At 44.5% G+C, this 18120-nt stretch overlaps 1 protein-coding gene across 1 annotated transcript in view; it reads left to right on the top strand.

Annotated features, from left to right (window-relative positions):
* The window catches only part of vipr1b (vasoactive intestinal peptide receptor 1b), a 140021-nt gene that overhangs the window by 105007 nt on the left and 16894 nt on the right, over positions 1-18120 (top strand). The window contains exon 6 of the mRNA XM_051687777.1: positions 5619-5754. Coding sequence (XP_051543737.1) covers positions 5619-5754 — 136 coding nt within the window. The remainder of the gene's footprint in view (positions 1-5618; positions 5755-18120) is intronic.

The raw sequence follows: 18120 nt of genomic DNA, 5'->3' as shown, positions 1-18120 counted from the left end.
ATCGATTCTGATCCTTTTGGGAATCGATTCTGAATTGTTTGAGAAAGAATCGCAATGCATCGCTAGAATTTTTTTTCCCCCACCCCTACTTTCTATAGTAGTACGTCCAAGCTACTCTTTTCAATATGAAAGTGAATGTTGACCATGGCTGACAAACTGTTCAAGGAATGATTTTCTATGAATTACGACTTAAATTTCAATATGTTCCTTACACAAAGCTATCATAGAGTATGGCTTCAGAAGAATGGGAATATAGTGCATGAGTCAAATGGGCTACTTTTATGGTACTCCACGGCGCTTTTTTGTCCTTTTGGCTTCATTTATGGAAGAGAGCAGCGTCAACATTCTTCAAAACCTCTCAGATTGTGTTCCATTGAAAAAAGAATGTCATGCAGGTTTGGAACAGTATAAGGTTAAGTAAATGATGACAGAATTAAATTTTTTGGCTGAACTATCCCTTTAAGTAACTTGCTCAAGGGCATAACGCTGATAGTTCATGGCTTGCTCCTCATTACCAGCCCTGAGATTTAACCACTACACTACACCACTCCAGATGCTGTCTTTCCCATCTGCATTGAGGTCCATGTGGGTCACCAGCATGGTAGAGCAGCTCTGTTCAGCTCTGCAGCAATGTAATCAGTTTTAATCCAGTCTATTACCACTATCTTCACTTGAGCTGCAGGCTTAAGCTGCCTTAACTGAGAGTAATTCAGTTTGATACAGGCTTTCACTGACTGACAGGGGCTGAGGACCAGATCACACCTCAGGATATTATTGCCTGACGGTACACTTGCTCTTGTGCCAAAATGAATGACTCAGATCTGAGATCACAGGCAGAGCTAAAGTTGTCTTCACTCAGTGCTAACACTAGGAAGAAAAGTGTTTCAGCTACTATTAATTGTGAAGTAAATGGTTCCTATAAGAGCAAATTTAAAGTTTGATAGTTTGAGATCAAACTCTTTGCAGTGTCCAAATCTGTCAGTGGTATGTCTAGGTGAGAATGCAGATGGCCAGACATTGAGAGACACAGGATAGGCCTGTGCTAATAGTTTCATGCTGACAGTGTCAGGTCACATTGTGTGGAATGAGCAGACCAGAGACATCATGCGTGCACATGAGAGCTAAGTAAATGGAAACACAGGGATTTGACCTTTAACTAAAGTATTTACAAGTTATAGTGAGTTATGGAGAATTGCAAGACATGAAAATCTTACAATTTGCAACATATTTAAATTACCTTGAGTAAAAATCCTATAATTTAAAGATGTGTAATATCTGCACCACTAGTGATACCAAGCAGTGTTGCAATAAGAAAAGTTATTTTTGTGTGAGCACTTCAACATACAAATCAAATAGCTTACTTATAGTTGTATATCCACCTTAACTTGAGGCCTGGTACTGGAAAAAGTATTGCAACATGGAAGAAAAATTACATTACCTTTAATAAAACCTATTTTCAACTTTAATAAAACATTAATGTAGGTGCCAGACTACATGTAAGAATGAAACTCTTATTCTTAGTTTTTTTGTTTAATTTTTTTAAATATGGAATAAAAGTGCTGCTCTTAGCAATACAGAGGCAAAACTACTGTAACATGTTGGGCCTCATGTGCTCAGATAGGAGACAAAGGCAGGCCTACACACAGTCATAAAGCCTGACTGAGGCTTGTAGGAAACGCTCAAAGCCTAATAAACAAAAATGGTGCCAAAATCAAACAAAGGGAGTCCAAACAGACTACAGATCCCATCAAGCCTTGCTCATTTTACACCTAGGTGTGAAATTCTGAGGGACCGAACTCTCAACTTCGCGTCCCTCAACCATGATGTCATAGAGAGTACAAAACTCCAGAGACTGTTCCTAAGCTTGCTTTGGTGACAGTATTCGCCATGTCTAGTTGCAGCCCTGCTGCTTCCAGGTGTAGCCTCGCTGCCCAAGGAAGTAACGTACGTACCTGAACTTTGGCCATACAATCTCCATCTCGCTGGACGAGCCGAGATTCTCCATGTTCCACCGAGCACGCTAACGGATCCGAAGCAGACCGCTGAGCACTCCGCATCTCACCCTTTTTCCTGCAGAAGTGAAGAAAGAAGATTTCTCTTCCTTCTTCAACCGAGTCGACTTCGCTGATTTCTGTGCCAACCTGCCGAGAATCAGCCGCCGTACCACCCGCCGACAGAGCGAGGAAATCACCCGAGCTTCGAGGAACCAAGTCAGAATCAAACGACTGACGAACACACATTCTACCCACGTCCTCACGCAACACAAGTAAGAGGTTTACATCTGGGCAGAGATAGATTATTATAGTGTGTTATTCTTGTGTGTCAAGGTTATTGCTTGTACAGTTTACGGACCGCCGAGTCTGCTCATTGCTGCTAATAATACTAAAAGTATTACTGTAATTTACTATTACCACAAATGAGATTTGCTGTGTTGTCGTCCAACCACGTTGGGCTGTTTGTGCATTTCCACCATCATGGGTGAGACTGGCACACAGAGTTTATCCATTAAAGAACCAACGACTGCGGCGGATGGATTATGAGCCGTTCACCGTGTCTCTGAGTGATAAAACTAATGGTTGCCGTCTCTCCGGCTTCGGCCCTGTTCTCTCTCTCTCGTACTAACCGTACACACACATGACCCCTCACAAACATACCCACACAAACACATTTGGCGAACAGATAACTTGGCGATAGAGCCCAGCTTTGTCCCTATGTTATCATACCAGTGGAGACATGTGTTAAACGGATAGATGCCATTAACCAGTTTCTCCGGCCACATTCGCTGGCCGGAAACCTCACGTGACGCACTCTCCATGAGAGCCACGCCCGCCATTTTGTGCACTCCTTCTCTCCTTACACACACACACACACACACACACACACACACACACACACACACACACATACACCCATTCACACACACACACCTCTACACTCCTCTCATATATTATAGGCTTATCTGTTACCATATCTAATCATGTTACTGTTTAGTTTGTATTTGTAAGTCAGAAGTTTATCGACTTCATTGTATTGATTATTAATTGATATTACTGCATCAGTAAACTTTGTTATACTTTAAATAGAAGTGTTTTGGTATTGTTCTGCATGCACCTGTGCCAAGGGCTGGCAGGGGATGTCAGTGCTCAGATTCAAGTCTTCATTGTTCCCCTTGTAAATGTCGATGTTCTCCAGACATCGACTTTCCTAAGAGAACAATTCTATATCGAGACTGCTATACTGTCTGGTTATTAGTCCCTGATTCCAGGGTGGTGCCCTGGCAATATTAATTCTTATTAATATTCTATTGATTTTGATAATGGATAGTTATCTTTGATGATTGTTGATTTGAAGGATCAACTAATGTTGATTCTAATCAATGTTCTGTTCATTTTAATAATTAATAATTATCTTTGATAATTATTAATTATTGCTAATAACCAAACCCGCTCCTGAACGAAGCCCCAACAAACAAAACTACTGGGGATACTTTCTATCACTGGTTATCAAGTTTGGCGATTTATTTAATTAATGATATTCATTAATAGGGGCTAAGAGTGTTTAATTCCATGTTACTTTCCATATATGTCTTCCCAAATGTCCCAGCTAGTTTGTTCTGGTTTACAATCTGTTATTAGAAAAACAAATCACCAAGTAAGGTAGACAAATCCAATTCTAATTTAAAAAACCAGGCACAACCAGACTTTGAATGTTCAATAATGCAATTGGTAGACAAACACAAGACTGCACAATGAGCTATTGAGAATGAAACAACTCTTAATTGACAACAACAATAACCATCGGAATAACATTACAAATTTGGAGATCAGTATTTGAGAACAAGGCTACCATTTTAGACTGTTCTTCTTTTCATTAAACTTGACTAGATCACAGAAAGATTGCTGTGTTTAAACAAAGTCTCAGCTGATTTTCAAGTGTCAGGTATGGGCAAAGTAAACTAAAGACATGATGTTCAGGATGTTTTGGAATATCAGATTCCCTCCCTAAATTACAAACTCTGGATAAGGCAGGTCTAGCCGGGATTCTTGTATTGTTCTTATAGCAATAGTTCACCGAAAAATGAAAATTGTGTTGTAATTTTCTCACCCTTGTGTTCCAAATGCATATGACTTACTTTTTTATGCAGAACACAAAAGGAGAAGCTTTAATTAATATCTTGGTCTGTCTTTTCAATACAGTGGCAGCGGATAGTGACTCACTTTAAGGCTTAAAAAAGGTATCATTAAAGTAGTACATGTGATTTGTGCATCACATTCCAAGCCTTCTCAAGGCATGCAATAGATTTGGTTGAGAAACAACCTGAAATTTAAGTCATTCATCAGTGAAAATCTTGACGCCCATTGCACGTTCACGAGTGCACGAGAGAAGCCCGTTTACAGCAGCTTGCATTTCACACAAAAACTTGTTTGGAACGACAAGGGGGTGAGGAAATTGTGACAGAATTTTCATTTTTGTGTCAACTATTCCTTTAAGCACTCTTACTGAATGATACTGAATTAGGGTGCACAAATAATAAACACACACATGTTTTGCCCTATTTTAAAGGGGCTTACCATTGACCATTTTTTTGTGTACTGAGCTAATGCTATTTTCTATCCGCTTAGACTAACCCTCACAGACACCATTTTAAATTTTCATTAACACATTATTTAATATGTTTTCGGTTTTCTTCACAGGGACTGTTGGCTGATCTCCACAATGAAATTTCAGGTTTTTCAATCATGTCTCCACAATATAGGCAGAACCTTGCACACACACACACACATACCAAATTATTACGACCCCACAGAAGATACAGTCAATTGTTTATTTCGACTGCCATATCATGTTAGATAATTTTAAATGAGCATGTTGGTAGCCACCTTGAATTTTAAATCTGATTTTGTGAATTCAGTTGCTTACTGTAAGCTGAGATGCAGAACTCTTCTAAAAGTGGAGCCTACAAGCTTAGCCTAAAATAGCATAACGCGGCCATAGACATTCTATGGTGGTACACTGGCGAGGAGACAAGAGGCCGTTCTTTTTGAATGTATGCCTATGGAAGGGATGCATCAGTGTGCTCAATAAACTGCTTTTGTGAGGAAACAGCTCATCACTTTTGCCTTTCAACTAATCTTCAACATGTTATACACTAAACAATGCTTTTGAAATGAACTATGTGTGGAGTTTACTACAAAAAATTGATGTTTTATAAGAGTAGTCACAGACGATTTTGCGACAGGTAGGTGTCACTTTATGGCTCTCCCCACTCATTTATATGGTATCTGCAAACGTGACTTACTGTCGTAACATGCTTGTTGACCGTTATGCTCTCTCCTATTGTAGACCCGCAGAGGTTGTTATCTCCATATACTGTATATAAAAGAATCTCTGTGAGATGTGTCTGAAATGCTGCACAGGAAATTATCTGTTTAACAAACCCTTACATGGACTAGAAAGCTCAATTAAGATTTAATTTGTAGTATAATTAGCTGCCTATAATTTTTGTACTATTAGTGCCAAGGACAGAGTGTAATTAGGGGGTAAGGGATCTCTTAATCAACCTTAATATATTATAGATTCAGTCTGTGTGGCTAATTGAATTCCTTGTATTCCCTCAGGAAACTACACTGCACACGAAACTACATCCACATACACCTGTTTGTGTCCTTCATCTTGAAGGCCATTGCTGTCTTCGTCAAAGACGTGGTCTTGTATGATGTGATTCAGGAGTCTGACAACTGCTCCACTGGATCTGTAAGTTCAAGAGGACACTGCATTCAAATCCCATTCAAGTCCCTTGCCTAATTTCAATTAGTAAACCATGTGACATGCACACAGTTTTTTTTTAATTTAGTTTTAAAAAACCCTCATGACTTTTCTAAAATGCACCACTGTTTTGTTGTTGCCCTGTAAGAACTCACTTTCATAGATTTTATTTTCACAGCATTCACTATTATAAAATTACAAGATGCGATACATTGTCATTTTTCAAACAATGACACCATTTATTTTGACAACATTGACAACATTATTATGTGCTAGCTTTAAAAAAAAAAAGACCAGCATGGCTGGTCATCAGCAGATGTTGTGTTTTGGATGCCGGTATGCTGGTGTCCCACCAGGTGTATTACTGTAACTAGCTTAACCAGTAAAGCTTCCTTGATAAATCAGCTTCATTAAAAAGACCATGGTGATCAACCAGCCAGACTAGCTATAACTATTATAAATCAGCCTGAAAATTCATGCTGGTCTTAGCCGGTCTTCTCAGGGAAAGCAGCAGGAGTAACAGTAACAAATTACAAAATTAAACTTACAAAATTTACATTTGATCATGCTGGTTGACCAGTCTCACCATGTACATTTTGCTGGTTTACCATCTAGACTAGCAACAAACCAACATGGAAAATCAGCAGCGTGGAAATAAATGCAGGTCTAATAGTCTTTTTAGCAGGGTATTCTAAAAGAAGACACAAATCCATTTGTAGAGAAGGCACAATATTCAGAATCTGGATCTATAAACCTTGTCTTGGTAATCATCATTGGCAATCTGAAAGTAATGATGAAGAATGTTTTCAGAGATGTTTCAGCTGCTGGATGGCTATTGATGGAACTTAACAAAGAACCTAAACCTTTTAAATGAAAACATGGGGCTTCTTATTACAGTGTATGGAGTGAGCCTGCTGTTAGAGTATAACACAAGTGACCTGCGATAACACTTGTCAAATGTTCTGATCTGGGGTCTCTCAGTGTATACAATTACAGTAAAGAAACCCTGTCTGTGTATTTCACTTTTTTTAATACACATTTGACTGCATGTAAAATATTAATCCAATGTGGAATTGCTGAATATTCGCAGCCAGGTTATGTGTCAAGGTGTTTTCTTAATGTTTCTTGCCTTTCTGATTGCCAGAAAAGAGCATTATAAAGCAAAATTAGTTGCAGTGGTTTTATATATGATGCATAGTAAATGCATGATAAAAGGCTGCTGAAAGGTTTGGCACAGGGGGTAGGTGTTTGTTAGCTATTTGTGAGGTTGCGCCGGCAGTGAAAGCGTTCTATTTCAGGGAGTGTGCGCCCTCAGCAAGAGACTATGGCTCTCAGAGTAATTTCGGATGATTTGTGCGCATTAGAACTATGAGCCTGATCCATTCATCCTGCGCTGCCTCATTTTATTCACCCAAAACCAGAAAGCATCATTTAGTGGCTTCTGCCGTATAAACTGTCGATTGCTTCATCCACCCAATTCTTTTCCTCTGCCTGTAAGGCATGTGCTCTCATGTTGAAGAAAGGAACAGAGTTTTAGATGTGTGAATGCATCTCTGATCCTCTGATCATACAGCTTAAATAATAATTTTTAGAGTGTCTGAGTGTCTGTTTTTTGCAGTTTCATTGACATGAAGCTGCAGATCGTTAACTGTGTTTAAACTGTTTTGAGCGCCACATCTTCTGGTTTCAGCATAATAGTTTTTTTGTTTTTTCACATTTTAAGACACCATGAAATCAAAATTGGAGTTTTGTGGTGTAACACATAAAGGATGGGCAAGGAGGAGGCGGGAACCGGCATAAAGTTTAATGGTAAACTTAAAACCAACATAAACAAATGTGGCCGCATGTGTCTTTCTCTCGAACCGGCACCTCCGGCCGCCCCTTTATCTCGCTGTCCTGCTGATCAGCTGATTCAGTGCCGGCCATGCTCCATCACGGCCAGGCCACGTCCTCCTCCTCGTCACACTCCTCCCCTGCCCGATTCAGGCCAGGGTGCCACCAGTCTGACTAGCTCAGACGCTGCCTTTCCGGCCGTTTGGTCAGAGAGGGAAAGGGCGAGCGGAGACACAGGCTGTGTCTCGTTTGGAAGGCTGCGTCCTCCGGAGGTCGCATTTGTCGGCCGCATAGGTCATCGAGGCTGTCTCGTTTCAGAAAAGCGAGTAGGACACTTCGAATGCAGCCTTCGAATGCGACCTTCTTTCACGGGAATTCGGAGGATGCATGAGGTGTATCCTTCGTGGGCACTCGTAACCCACAATTCTTTGCTTCAACGGAAATGTCTAAAAAAATTATGCCAATTTGCCCGTAAATATGATGTTCAAACACAAGGAATGTTAATTCCCAAGTTGAAGTACCTCAGTAGATGGATGCAGAGTATATAATATGTATAATTATATTAATATATAATTAAAATAAATTATTAGACTAAAATACACCTGTAAATTCTATTTTCTTTTCTCTTTACATCTTTATAACTCTCCTAAATTTTACCTCATACATTCCCTTCTAAAGGGACTTTGTTCCCTTCTCACTCAAAGCGCTTCTGCTTGTTAAAGAGTGGCGTGCTGTCATAGCAACCATGTTACGTTCTGTTTCCGTTTGTCCTACGAAGGCCGTCTCGTTTAAACGAGGCTTGTTTAAAGGAGGACACTCGGTATACTGCAGCCTTCAAAGGACGCGTCCTACCTAGCATGCAGCCTTCCAAATGAGACACAGCCACAGCTGGCCTCAACCGCTCCGCCCTCTGGCGGACGCCAGCTCGCGTCTCCCCCGGCGGACGGCAGCGAGTCCCTTTCTCGGCAGATGCCCCTTTATCTCGCTTTTTCGCTGACCAGCTGATTCAGCGCCGGCCATGCTCCATCACAGCCCGGCCACGCCCTCCTCCTCATCACATGTGGCTTTTAGCCTGATCTCATGAACATTACATGACAGTGTCAACAGTTCTGCCAAACGCAATTACGTGCTTCATTACACGTTTGGCTGCAGTTTCCCAGTGAAATGTCCACTGTGGGGTGACAAAAGTGAGTGAAATGGTGTAGGAATCAGACAAGGTTTTTAAGGTGAATATTAAATGGAGGTTTTAATGAGTAAAACATACCTCACTAACCTAAAACTTTAACCTAAGCCTATCCAGAAGTGATCTAAAATCAAATAAAAGGTGAACAAAACCTAACTGATAGTGAAAATGCAAAATGAAAAGCACATTTTCTGTAGCAACTACGTCACAACTATATCACTTGAGACTAGTTTAGGTCTGTTAGTATTAAACCATATATATGCTAGTGTACTTATTGAAGTTGACTAAATTAACCTGCATCAGATATAACCATTATAGACCAAAAATATTGATGAGTCACATTGCTCTACACAGATTATTGTCCAATGAAATGCTTTCTAGAATGCCCCTCCCCTAATGACATTTGCAACTGGATCGCAAGTAGAAAATCATGGTTCATGTCTGTGACATAACTAAAGCCTATTATTAAAAAATGGATGTAATCTATTCTTCAATATATCCCACTCAAACTTGCTCAATAGGAAATAGGTCAACACAGGAAAGAAAACTTGACTTTGGTCTTTAGTAGTCAGAGTTTTTTTATTAATTAAATCATTACTTGAGCAGGAGGGCATTGCATTTTCAACGTGATGCTGTATCTCTGCTCTGTTTTTCAGTTTTATCTTCACCTCCTGCACCCAATGTCTGTTTTTATTGGAGTGCCTTTGTGTCACAGTTATTTGTTTATAGTCCTCCTGCAGTCTGCCTGCCATGTCTCACTGTCTTCCCTCAACGAACTCCTCTACCTCCCACCACTTTTACTCAAATACAGTTTTACTTTGTGAATGAACAAGGTGTGCAAAAACTACTTCACTTATTTTTTGGAAACCAGATGAATTATTACTGTGGAACCCAGCCAAGTTTATTATTATAATATAATTCTGAATCATTATTATATTCAGGGTAAGATTTGTTAAAAATAAATTTATATATTTCTATCCTATTTAATTCACCCTAAACTGGGGTTTTAATTTTGACACAGTCGTGTTTATTTCACCTTCACCAGGAGCTTTTATTATGAAACGGGAAGTACAATGTTTGTTTGACAGTTATGAGTTTCGCATCTTGCGAACCGCTGTCAAACTCTACTGTGCTGCGTTTGTAGATTTGTATAATAACTTTATAGTGGTTACTAATGTTTGGAATAGAGTGAATACTTCACAATGCAGGTGAACTGCGCTACAAACATGAGCACCCGTGTGTGCACAGATCAGCGCATCGCCGGTTCATTCTGAAGCGCACAGAGACCATGTTTATCCATCTTTAATCACAGCCTTTGGCAGTTAAATAAATACATATGATCATATTTCCATTTTGATGTTATTTTGATTAATTATACAGCCCTGAAGGATCGTGAAATTAGTCTACTGATGCACTCTATGAAACTTAATGGCCAAATAAAAGGTTTGGCAACTATTTTGCTGGATTGCCCAAAAGGCTCATTAAATCAGAGTTATTATAGATTCCCTGGAAATTTCCTCTTTTTAGCTATACAGTAAAAGCAAATTAATTTGCTTATCTTTTTGACATTTATGCATTGATGATTTGAAACAAATAGATGTCATCTCATTTTGAAATAACAAACACAAAATAATTTATAGGGGGCAAATACATCCAAGTGGCTGGTTCAAGTCATGGGCCATATTTTAAGAGTGTTTGCGTTAAGCGCAGTGCTATGCTTTAGGTCATAAGCACAAAGTCAGTAGGCATGGCCATGAAATGTTGGTATTTTCGTGCAAGCATGTGCTAAGTCTAGGCACAAATGGGTTTGATGAAATTTTACGCACAAAGCGCTAATGGGCTGGGCCAAGTGCAATTTAATTCTGAGTTTCTTCTCTTGTTATTGGAACATCTGTATCCTATAGTCCATTCTCTGTCAAACACCAGTGATATAAACAAAGACAGCACATTCATAAGCAGTTGGTAGTATAAATGGACTGGTTGGAATGAATTAGAAGACTAGAAATATTTCTACGAGAGTGACATGCTCCTTTTATAAGCATAGAACATGTGATTCTCATCAGGATTTGGATGTACCTTCTTAAATTATAGAGAATATCATATAGGAAGTATTATTAATAGCATACTTTTCATCTACTGACACATAAATCATGGCTAGTAGTATTAACAGTGATTGTATCGGCATGCACTTCACTTATACGGGTCAATTTTGATTTAGAAAATTTTAATTCATTTATTTAAAAAACAAAAAATAATAATCAAAAATATTTCTAAATTAAAATTACATTTAAAACTAAATGAAAATATAATCGTTAATAGTTTTTTTGGCCAAATCTGAACATTTTACCCTCTCCAACTTCTTTCATCTTTTGTGGTGACTTAAAAATCATGCTACGGCAACAAGTGGAAAAATACCACTACAAATTAGATCATAAATACAACTGTAAATATAAACATAATAATAATTGAAAAATAAACCATGACCTATAGATAGTTTAACACAAATCTCATACATTTTTGTTTCATAAAATGGTGATTGTCAGGGACATCATTTGATGTTCCACTATATATTCAGAGTTTGGACAGGAACTTTATTACCACCTACTGGTGGAATCTCCAGCTTAGTTCAGGCTTAACGCTGAAAACAGACCTGCTTTTGAAACGTCTTTCTCAGGAAAATAGCAAATTGTGCTTTGCGCCACTTCATTAACATACAATACACCCACAGTTCCCTATCTGTCACTCACTCGAAGTTGTGTCGATGTAGTGACATTAGGGGTCACTCTTGGGAGCCCGAGACACCTCTGGTCTTTGATAAAAGGCCAATGAAAATTATCGAGTGGTATTTGTATGCCACTCCCCCGGATATACGAGTATAAAAGGAGCTGGTATACAACCACTCATTCAGATTTTCTCTTCGGAGCCGAACGGTCATGCTCACTGAGCTGAATTCCCACGACTGTTCATTCACCTCTGCTGGATCTGACGGCACATTTCAGCGTCTTCTCCCTCCTCTGCACTGGTGCACTGCAGAGAATGCCCCTGGGCGCTTCGGCAGAAATAAGAGTATATTTCTCCAAAAGAGTATATTTCTCTAAAAGACGCGTCTTTTTAAAGATGCCTTTCCGATTGTGTGTTATTCCTGGTTGCGCTCGTTATCTCTCGCCTTCTGACAGTCACGATCACTGTCTTTCGTGTCTGGGCACTGCTCACGCGGAGACAGCGTTCGTGGATGGTCATGTTCTCATTGCGAGGACATGTCCATGGCAACGATGCGGTCGCGGCTCGCCTCCGTAAGAAAGCAAGCCACCCCAGAGGCTCCCCGCCTTGGTCCTTTTACCCACAGGTATGAGGCCAGCGCGGCTAGCACTGGGGGCGATTTGGGGACCCCAATTTGACCGCCTCTGTCGGGTATCCCCCCGCGGACCTCCCATTCCCCAGCATGCTCGTCTGCCCTGATCGGGTTTCCGGATGAGTCCGCTGGCTCGTCTCACGGCGATTTCGACCTCTTATTCGGAGCCCGCGAAAGTGATGAGCTCTCGAGCGCAGCATCGGAGAGGGGGCTCATCCAGTTGGACGCAGAAGCCTCAGCTGGGCTCCTCCCTTCGGGGACGATTACCCAGTCACAGGCTGACGCAGCGATAACGACATGCTTTCCCGGGCAGCCGCAAGTGTCGGCAAGAATGGAACCCTCCGCTGTTCCCTGAACCCTCGCGGCTCGATGATTGGTTACTGGGCTCGCGGCGCCGCTCAAAGCCATGCCCCACCCCCGTTCCTTTCTTCCCGGAAGTGCATGAAGAGCTGACAAGGTCGTGGGAGGCACTTTTTACTGACCGATCCCGATCTTTTCAGCTTCCCTGCCCTCACTACCCTCGATGGTAGGGCGGCCAAGGGCTATTTGGCAATCCCCCGGTGGATAAAGGCACTCACGGTGCACCTATGCCCACAGAGCGCCGCCACCTGGCGCGGGTGCCCAAAGCCCCCTTCCAAGGCCTGTAGGTATACGTTGTCTCTGACGGCCAAGGCCTATGGTGCTGGACAAGCCGCCTCCGCTAAGGCGCTAAAGGAACTGCACGAGGGTAGTTCCACCCCGGGATTGATGCAGGAACTGCGCTCGGCAACCGACCTCGCTCTCCGAGCGACGGAGGTCACGGCGTGGTCTCTCGGACGGACGATGTCCACATTAGTGGTCCAGGAGCGCCACCTTTGGCTCAAACTGGTCGAGATGGGTGAGGCCGACAGGACACGATTCCTTGCTGTCCACATCTCCCAGGCTGGCCTATTCGGCGACACCGTCAAGGACTTTGCCCAGCAGTTCTCGACGGTGGAGCAGTAGACGGAGGCTATCCGGCATATCCTGCCTCGGCGCAGCTCAAGATCCTGCACCCCGTCTACTCGTCACCAAGGGCGTCCCCCTGCGGTGACTGCACCAGCTCCGATGCAGCCCGCCCCTCAGCCTGGCCCCGGCATGGAGCCCACCACAGGAAGCAGACGCCACCCGTCTCGCAGCCGCCCAGAACCCGTGAAAGGCTTCAAAGCGCCCTTGAGATGGGCGACCCAGGGACAACGAAACCCGCTGCTCTGGAGCTGGTAAGCAGACCTCTCCATCTTTTTGTTACCTTTGCATTTAATTGTGCTGCATGCCCAAGTGGCTGCAGTCCTCAAGAGTTCAGCAAGAGCAGTTTCCTTGTTCCCTGGGTCACGTATCCGGTGTGCACAGCCGTCATCACGACCACTGTCCACCACTCTATTTGGCAGCTTTGGCCCAGATGTGGCACAAATCCGCCCCCGATGTGACCAGTCTCCACGGGTCACGAGGACAGGCCTCTTCCTCCCCCATCCCAGGCTGTTCCGGGGGTGGTCACAAGGAGCCAGGTAAGTGCTTCGATGACTCAGCACGGTCACGACATAGTGTGGCACCTCAAGCTCCACCCCGCCGTGAGGCCCCACCTGCTGGTACATCCGACGACGTTGTCCCTTTGGTCCCCCTTGCGCGGAACTTGGACGCATGGCTTGCGCTTTCCAATCCATCGCAATGGCTGGTCCGGACCGTTCGACTCGGCTACGCGATTCAGTTCACCAGGTGTCTGCCCAGGTTCAGCGGTGTCCACTTCACCTTGGTGAAGGACAAAAACGCTGCTACCTTGCGTGGAGATCACTACCCTCCTACGGAAGGGCGTGATAGAACCTTCCTTCCGGCCGAGATGAAGAAGGGGTTTTACAGCCCCTACTTCATCGTACCGAAAAAAGACGGTGGTTTGCGGCCAATCTTGGACCTGCGAGTACTGAACCGGGCTCTACACAGACTCCCGTTCAAGATGTGGTTGCAAAAACGCATTCTGGCGAGCGTCCGGCATCAAGATTGGTTCGTGGCGGTAGACCTGAAGCACGCGTACTTCCACGTCTCGATCCTTCCTCGACACAGACCCTTCCTGCGGTTTGCATTCGAGGGTCAGGCATATCAGTACAAGGTCCTCCCTTTCGGCCTGTCCCTGTCTCCTCACATCTTCACGAAGGTCGCAGAGGCAGCCCTTGCCCCGCTAAGGGAGGTGGGCATTCGCATTCTCAACTATCTCGATGACTGGCTAATCTTAGCTCACTCTTGGGACATGTTGTGCGCACACAGGGACTTGGTGCTCTCACACCTCAGCCGACTGGGGCTTCGGGTCAGCTGGGAAAAGAGCAAGCTCCTCCCGGTTCAGAGTCATCTCTTTTCTCGGTTTGGAGTTGGACTCATTCTCTTTGACAGTGCGCCTCACGAACAAGCGCGCCCAGTCGGTGTTGGTCTGTTTGAAGGCGTTCAAACAGAAAACAGCGGTTCCACTGAAACTTTTTCAGAGGCTCCTGGGGCATATGGCATCCTCAGCGGTGGCCACCCCGCTCAGGTTGATGCATATGAGACCGCTTCAGCACTAGCTTCAGACTCGAGTCCCGAGATGGGCAATGGGCCGTGGGACACATGGCATGGTCATCACGCCGGTCTGTCACCGTCTTTTCAGCCCTTGGACCGACCTCTCATTTCTACGGGCAAGTGTTCCCCTAGAACTCGTCTCCAGGCACGTCGTGGTCACGACAGACGCCTCCAAAATGGGCTGGGGCGCTGTTTGCAATGGGCATGCAGCCGCCGGCTTGTAGACGGGCCCATGACTACATTGGCACATCAACTGCCTCGAGTTGTTGGCAATTCTGCTTGCCCTGCGGAGGTTTCGGCCGTTGATCCAGGGCAAGCACGTGTTAGTTCAGACAGACAACACGGCAACGGTAGCATATGTCAACTACCAAGGCGGTCTGCGCTCTCGTTGTATGTCACAACTCGCCCATCGTCTCCTCCTCTGGAGTCAGCAGCACTTCAAGTCGCTGCGAGCCACTCACATCCCGGGCAACCTCAACACTACAGCGGACGCGCTGTCATGACAGGTTACCCTCAGGGGAGAGTGGAGACTCCACTCTCAGGTGGTCCAGCTGATTTTGAGTCGATCCGGACAGGCACAGGTGCACCTGTTCGCCTCCCAAGAATCCTCCCCACTGCCCACTCTGGTATGCCCTGACCGAGGCCCCCCTCAGCATAAACGCGCTGGCACACAGCTGGCCCCCTGGCATGCGCAAATATGCATTTCCCCCAGTGAGCCTACTTGCACAGACCCTGTGCAAGGTCAGGGAGGACGAGGAGCAGGTCATCCTGGTAGCACCCTACTGGCCCACCCAGATGTGGTTCTCAGACCTCACGCTCCTTGTCCCCTCTACGAGGCGCCTGTATGCCTTTAAGTGGCGTCTGTTCACTAAGTGGTGTTCTTCCCGACGGGAACACCCCCAGAGATGTGCAGTCGGATCAGTGCTTTCCTTCCTGCAGGAGAGGTTGGAAGGGAGGCTGTCCCCTTCCATCTTGAAGGTGTACGTTGCCGCCATAGTAGCACACCACGACGCAGTCGACGGTAAGTCCTTAGGGAAGCACGACCTGATCATCAGGTTCCTAAGAGGCGCCAGGAGGCTAAATCCCCCCAGACCACACCTCGTTCCCTCATCGGACCTCTCTGTAGTTCTTCAGGGTCTACAGAGAGCCCCCTTTGAGCCTTTGCAGTCAGCTGAGCTTAAGGCACTCTCCTTGAAGACTGCCCTCCTGACTGCGCTCACTTCCATCAAGAGGGTAGGAGACCTGCAAGCGTTCTCTGTCAGCGGAACGTGCCTGGAGTTCGGTCCGGGCTACTCTCACGTGATCCTGAGACCCTGACCGGGCTATGTGCCCAAAGTTCCCACGACCCCATTTAGGGACCAGGTGGTGAACCTGCAAGCGCTGCCCCAGGAGGAGGCAGACCCAGCCCTTTCATTGCTGTGTCCGGTGCACGCTTTACGCATCTGTTTGGATCGCATGCAGAGCTTTAGGATCTCTGAGCAGCTCTTTGTCTGCTTTGGTGCACAGCGGAAAGGAAGCGCTGTCTCCAAGCAGAGGATCGCCCACTGGCTCATTGACGCCATAACTATGGCATATCACGCCCAGGACATGCCACCCCCGGTAGGGCTACGAGCCAGGTAGTGGCACGCAATACAAGCGGATAAGCCGGGATAGCTGGCCGGGTGTATCACTTGCACATAGCACCTTCCACCTCCTTTTGAGCTGAAGACGTGCGCCATTAATTCCCAGTAGTGTTCACAAACTTTGTTCCCTGGTCGACTTCCTCCGAGCCCTGTGGCAGTCGAGTTTTCGGAGAGACTCGCTGCCGGCCCAGTACACGTGCTAACTAAGAGTCCTGTTCTGTGTTAGGTGCTCCGCATGTAGCGGTTCCCTGTAAGGCTAACCCCATGCGATTATATATCTTCCGCTAATTCATTTCCCTGTTGGCAAACTGCGTCTTTCTTGGGCAGAGCCCCTCTGCCCCTGTCTCCATGTTTGTAGTAACTCCTCCCCCATTGGGTAAGATCTACCTTGAAGACTCTCCACATGGTTGGAAAGACCATGTGACGTATTTTTCCACTTAAATATCCCCCCCTTCTTTGGGCGTGGTGTGGTCTCCGCTGTGTCTTCCCCTTGGTAGGGACACCCCCCGACTAGACCTGGCGGCCCAGTTGGATAATCCCCCTTCTTTTTTAGGGAGTGGAAAAAAAGAAGGGAAAAAGAGGCCACGACTGGTTTAGCCTGTCTCTATCTTTTGGGTAGTCGACTTGTCCCCAAAGGGCCGTTCGACACTCATAACTATGTTGGGGGAGGTTTCGTGTCGACCTGGTGTGCTGGCTATGAGGCACACAGTAGTCTGCCCACCACACACCGCCAGTTCACATAACACAGTTCAGCCAATTGTGGCGTTTTGTATAGGGACCCCTAGTGTCACTACATCGACACAACGTTGAGTGAGTGACAGATAGGAAACATCATGGTTACTTGTGTAACCTCCGTTCCCTGATGGAGGGAACGAGACGTTGTATCCCTCCTGCCACAACGCTGAACTACCCGCTGAAATGGCTGGACCTTATATCGGCTCCTCAGCATAAAACCTGAATGAGTGGTTGCATACCAGCTCCTTTTATACCCGTATGTCTGGGGGAGTGGCATGCAAATACCACTCACCAATTTTCATTGGCCTTTTATCAAAGACCAGAGGTGTCTCGGGCTCCCAAGAGTGACCCCTAGTGTCACTACATCGACACAACGTCTCGTTCCCTCCATCAGGGAACGGAGGTTACACAAGTAACCATGACGTTTGCACGCATACACCCACAGATTACCAGGATTGGGAGGATTACTTTTGAAATGTATTCCACTACAGATTACAGAATACATGCTGTAAAATGTCATTTGTAACGTATTCCGTTAGATTACTCAAGGTCAGTAATGTATTCTAAATACTTTGGATTACTTCTTCAGCACTGGTAGATTTTTTCACTTGTTTTGACTATTAAAACTCTGCCAGTACAGTAAGACAAAATACACGTTAAAAATTCATTCTCTGAAAAACATAAATATCTTATGCAGTGTTGCTTATAAAACAAGATAAATCAAATTGATCTTGTTTTAAGGATTTTTATCTATTTTTACAGGAAAACTATAAAAAAAATATTATCAAGAATAAGATTTTTGCCCTAATATCAAAGGTCATACTAGAAAAAAGAAATTATGATCCAACATGAATTTTCTTGATAAAAAAAATATGATCGTTCTGTAACGATTAAGACAATGTATTTACATGCATTCTATTAGAATGCAGGGTATCTTTAAGACGCTGACCATCTCATTTGCATATGCGTGTGCTGTGTGATTAGAGAGTTACTCAGTCTGTGTGCAGGTGCAGGAGGATGATGACAGATATGCTCTCCCTGACCTTTATTATACTTTTATGTTTTGTGAC

Source organism: Myxocyprinus asiaticus, chromosome 44 (assembly GCF_019703515.2).
Source record: "Myxocyprinus asiaticus isolate MX2 ecotype Aquarium Trade chromosome 44, UBuf_Myxa_2, whole genome shotgun sequence".
NCBI lineage: Eukaryota > Metazoa > Chordata > Actinopteri > Cypriniformes > Catostomidae > Myxocyprinus > Myxocyprinus asiaticus.
Note: the sequence above shows the minus strand (reverse complement) of the source record. Positions and strands in the feature narration are given on the sequence as shown.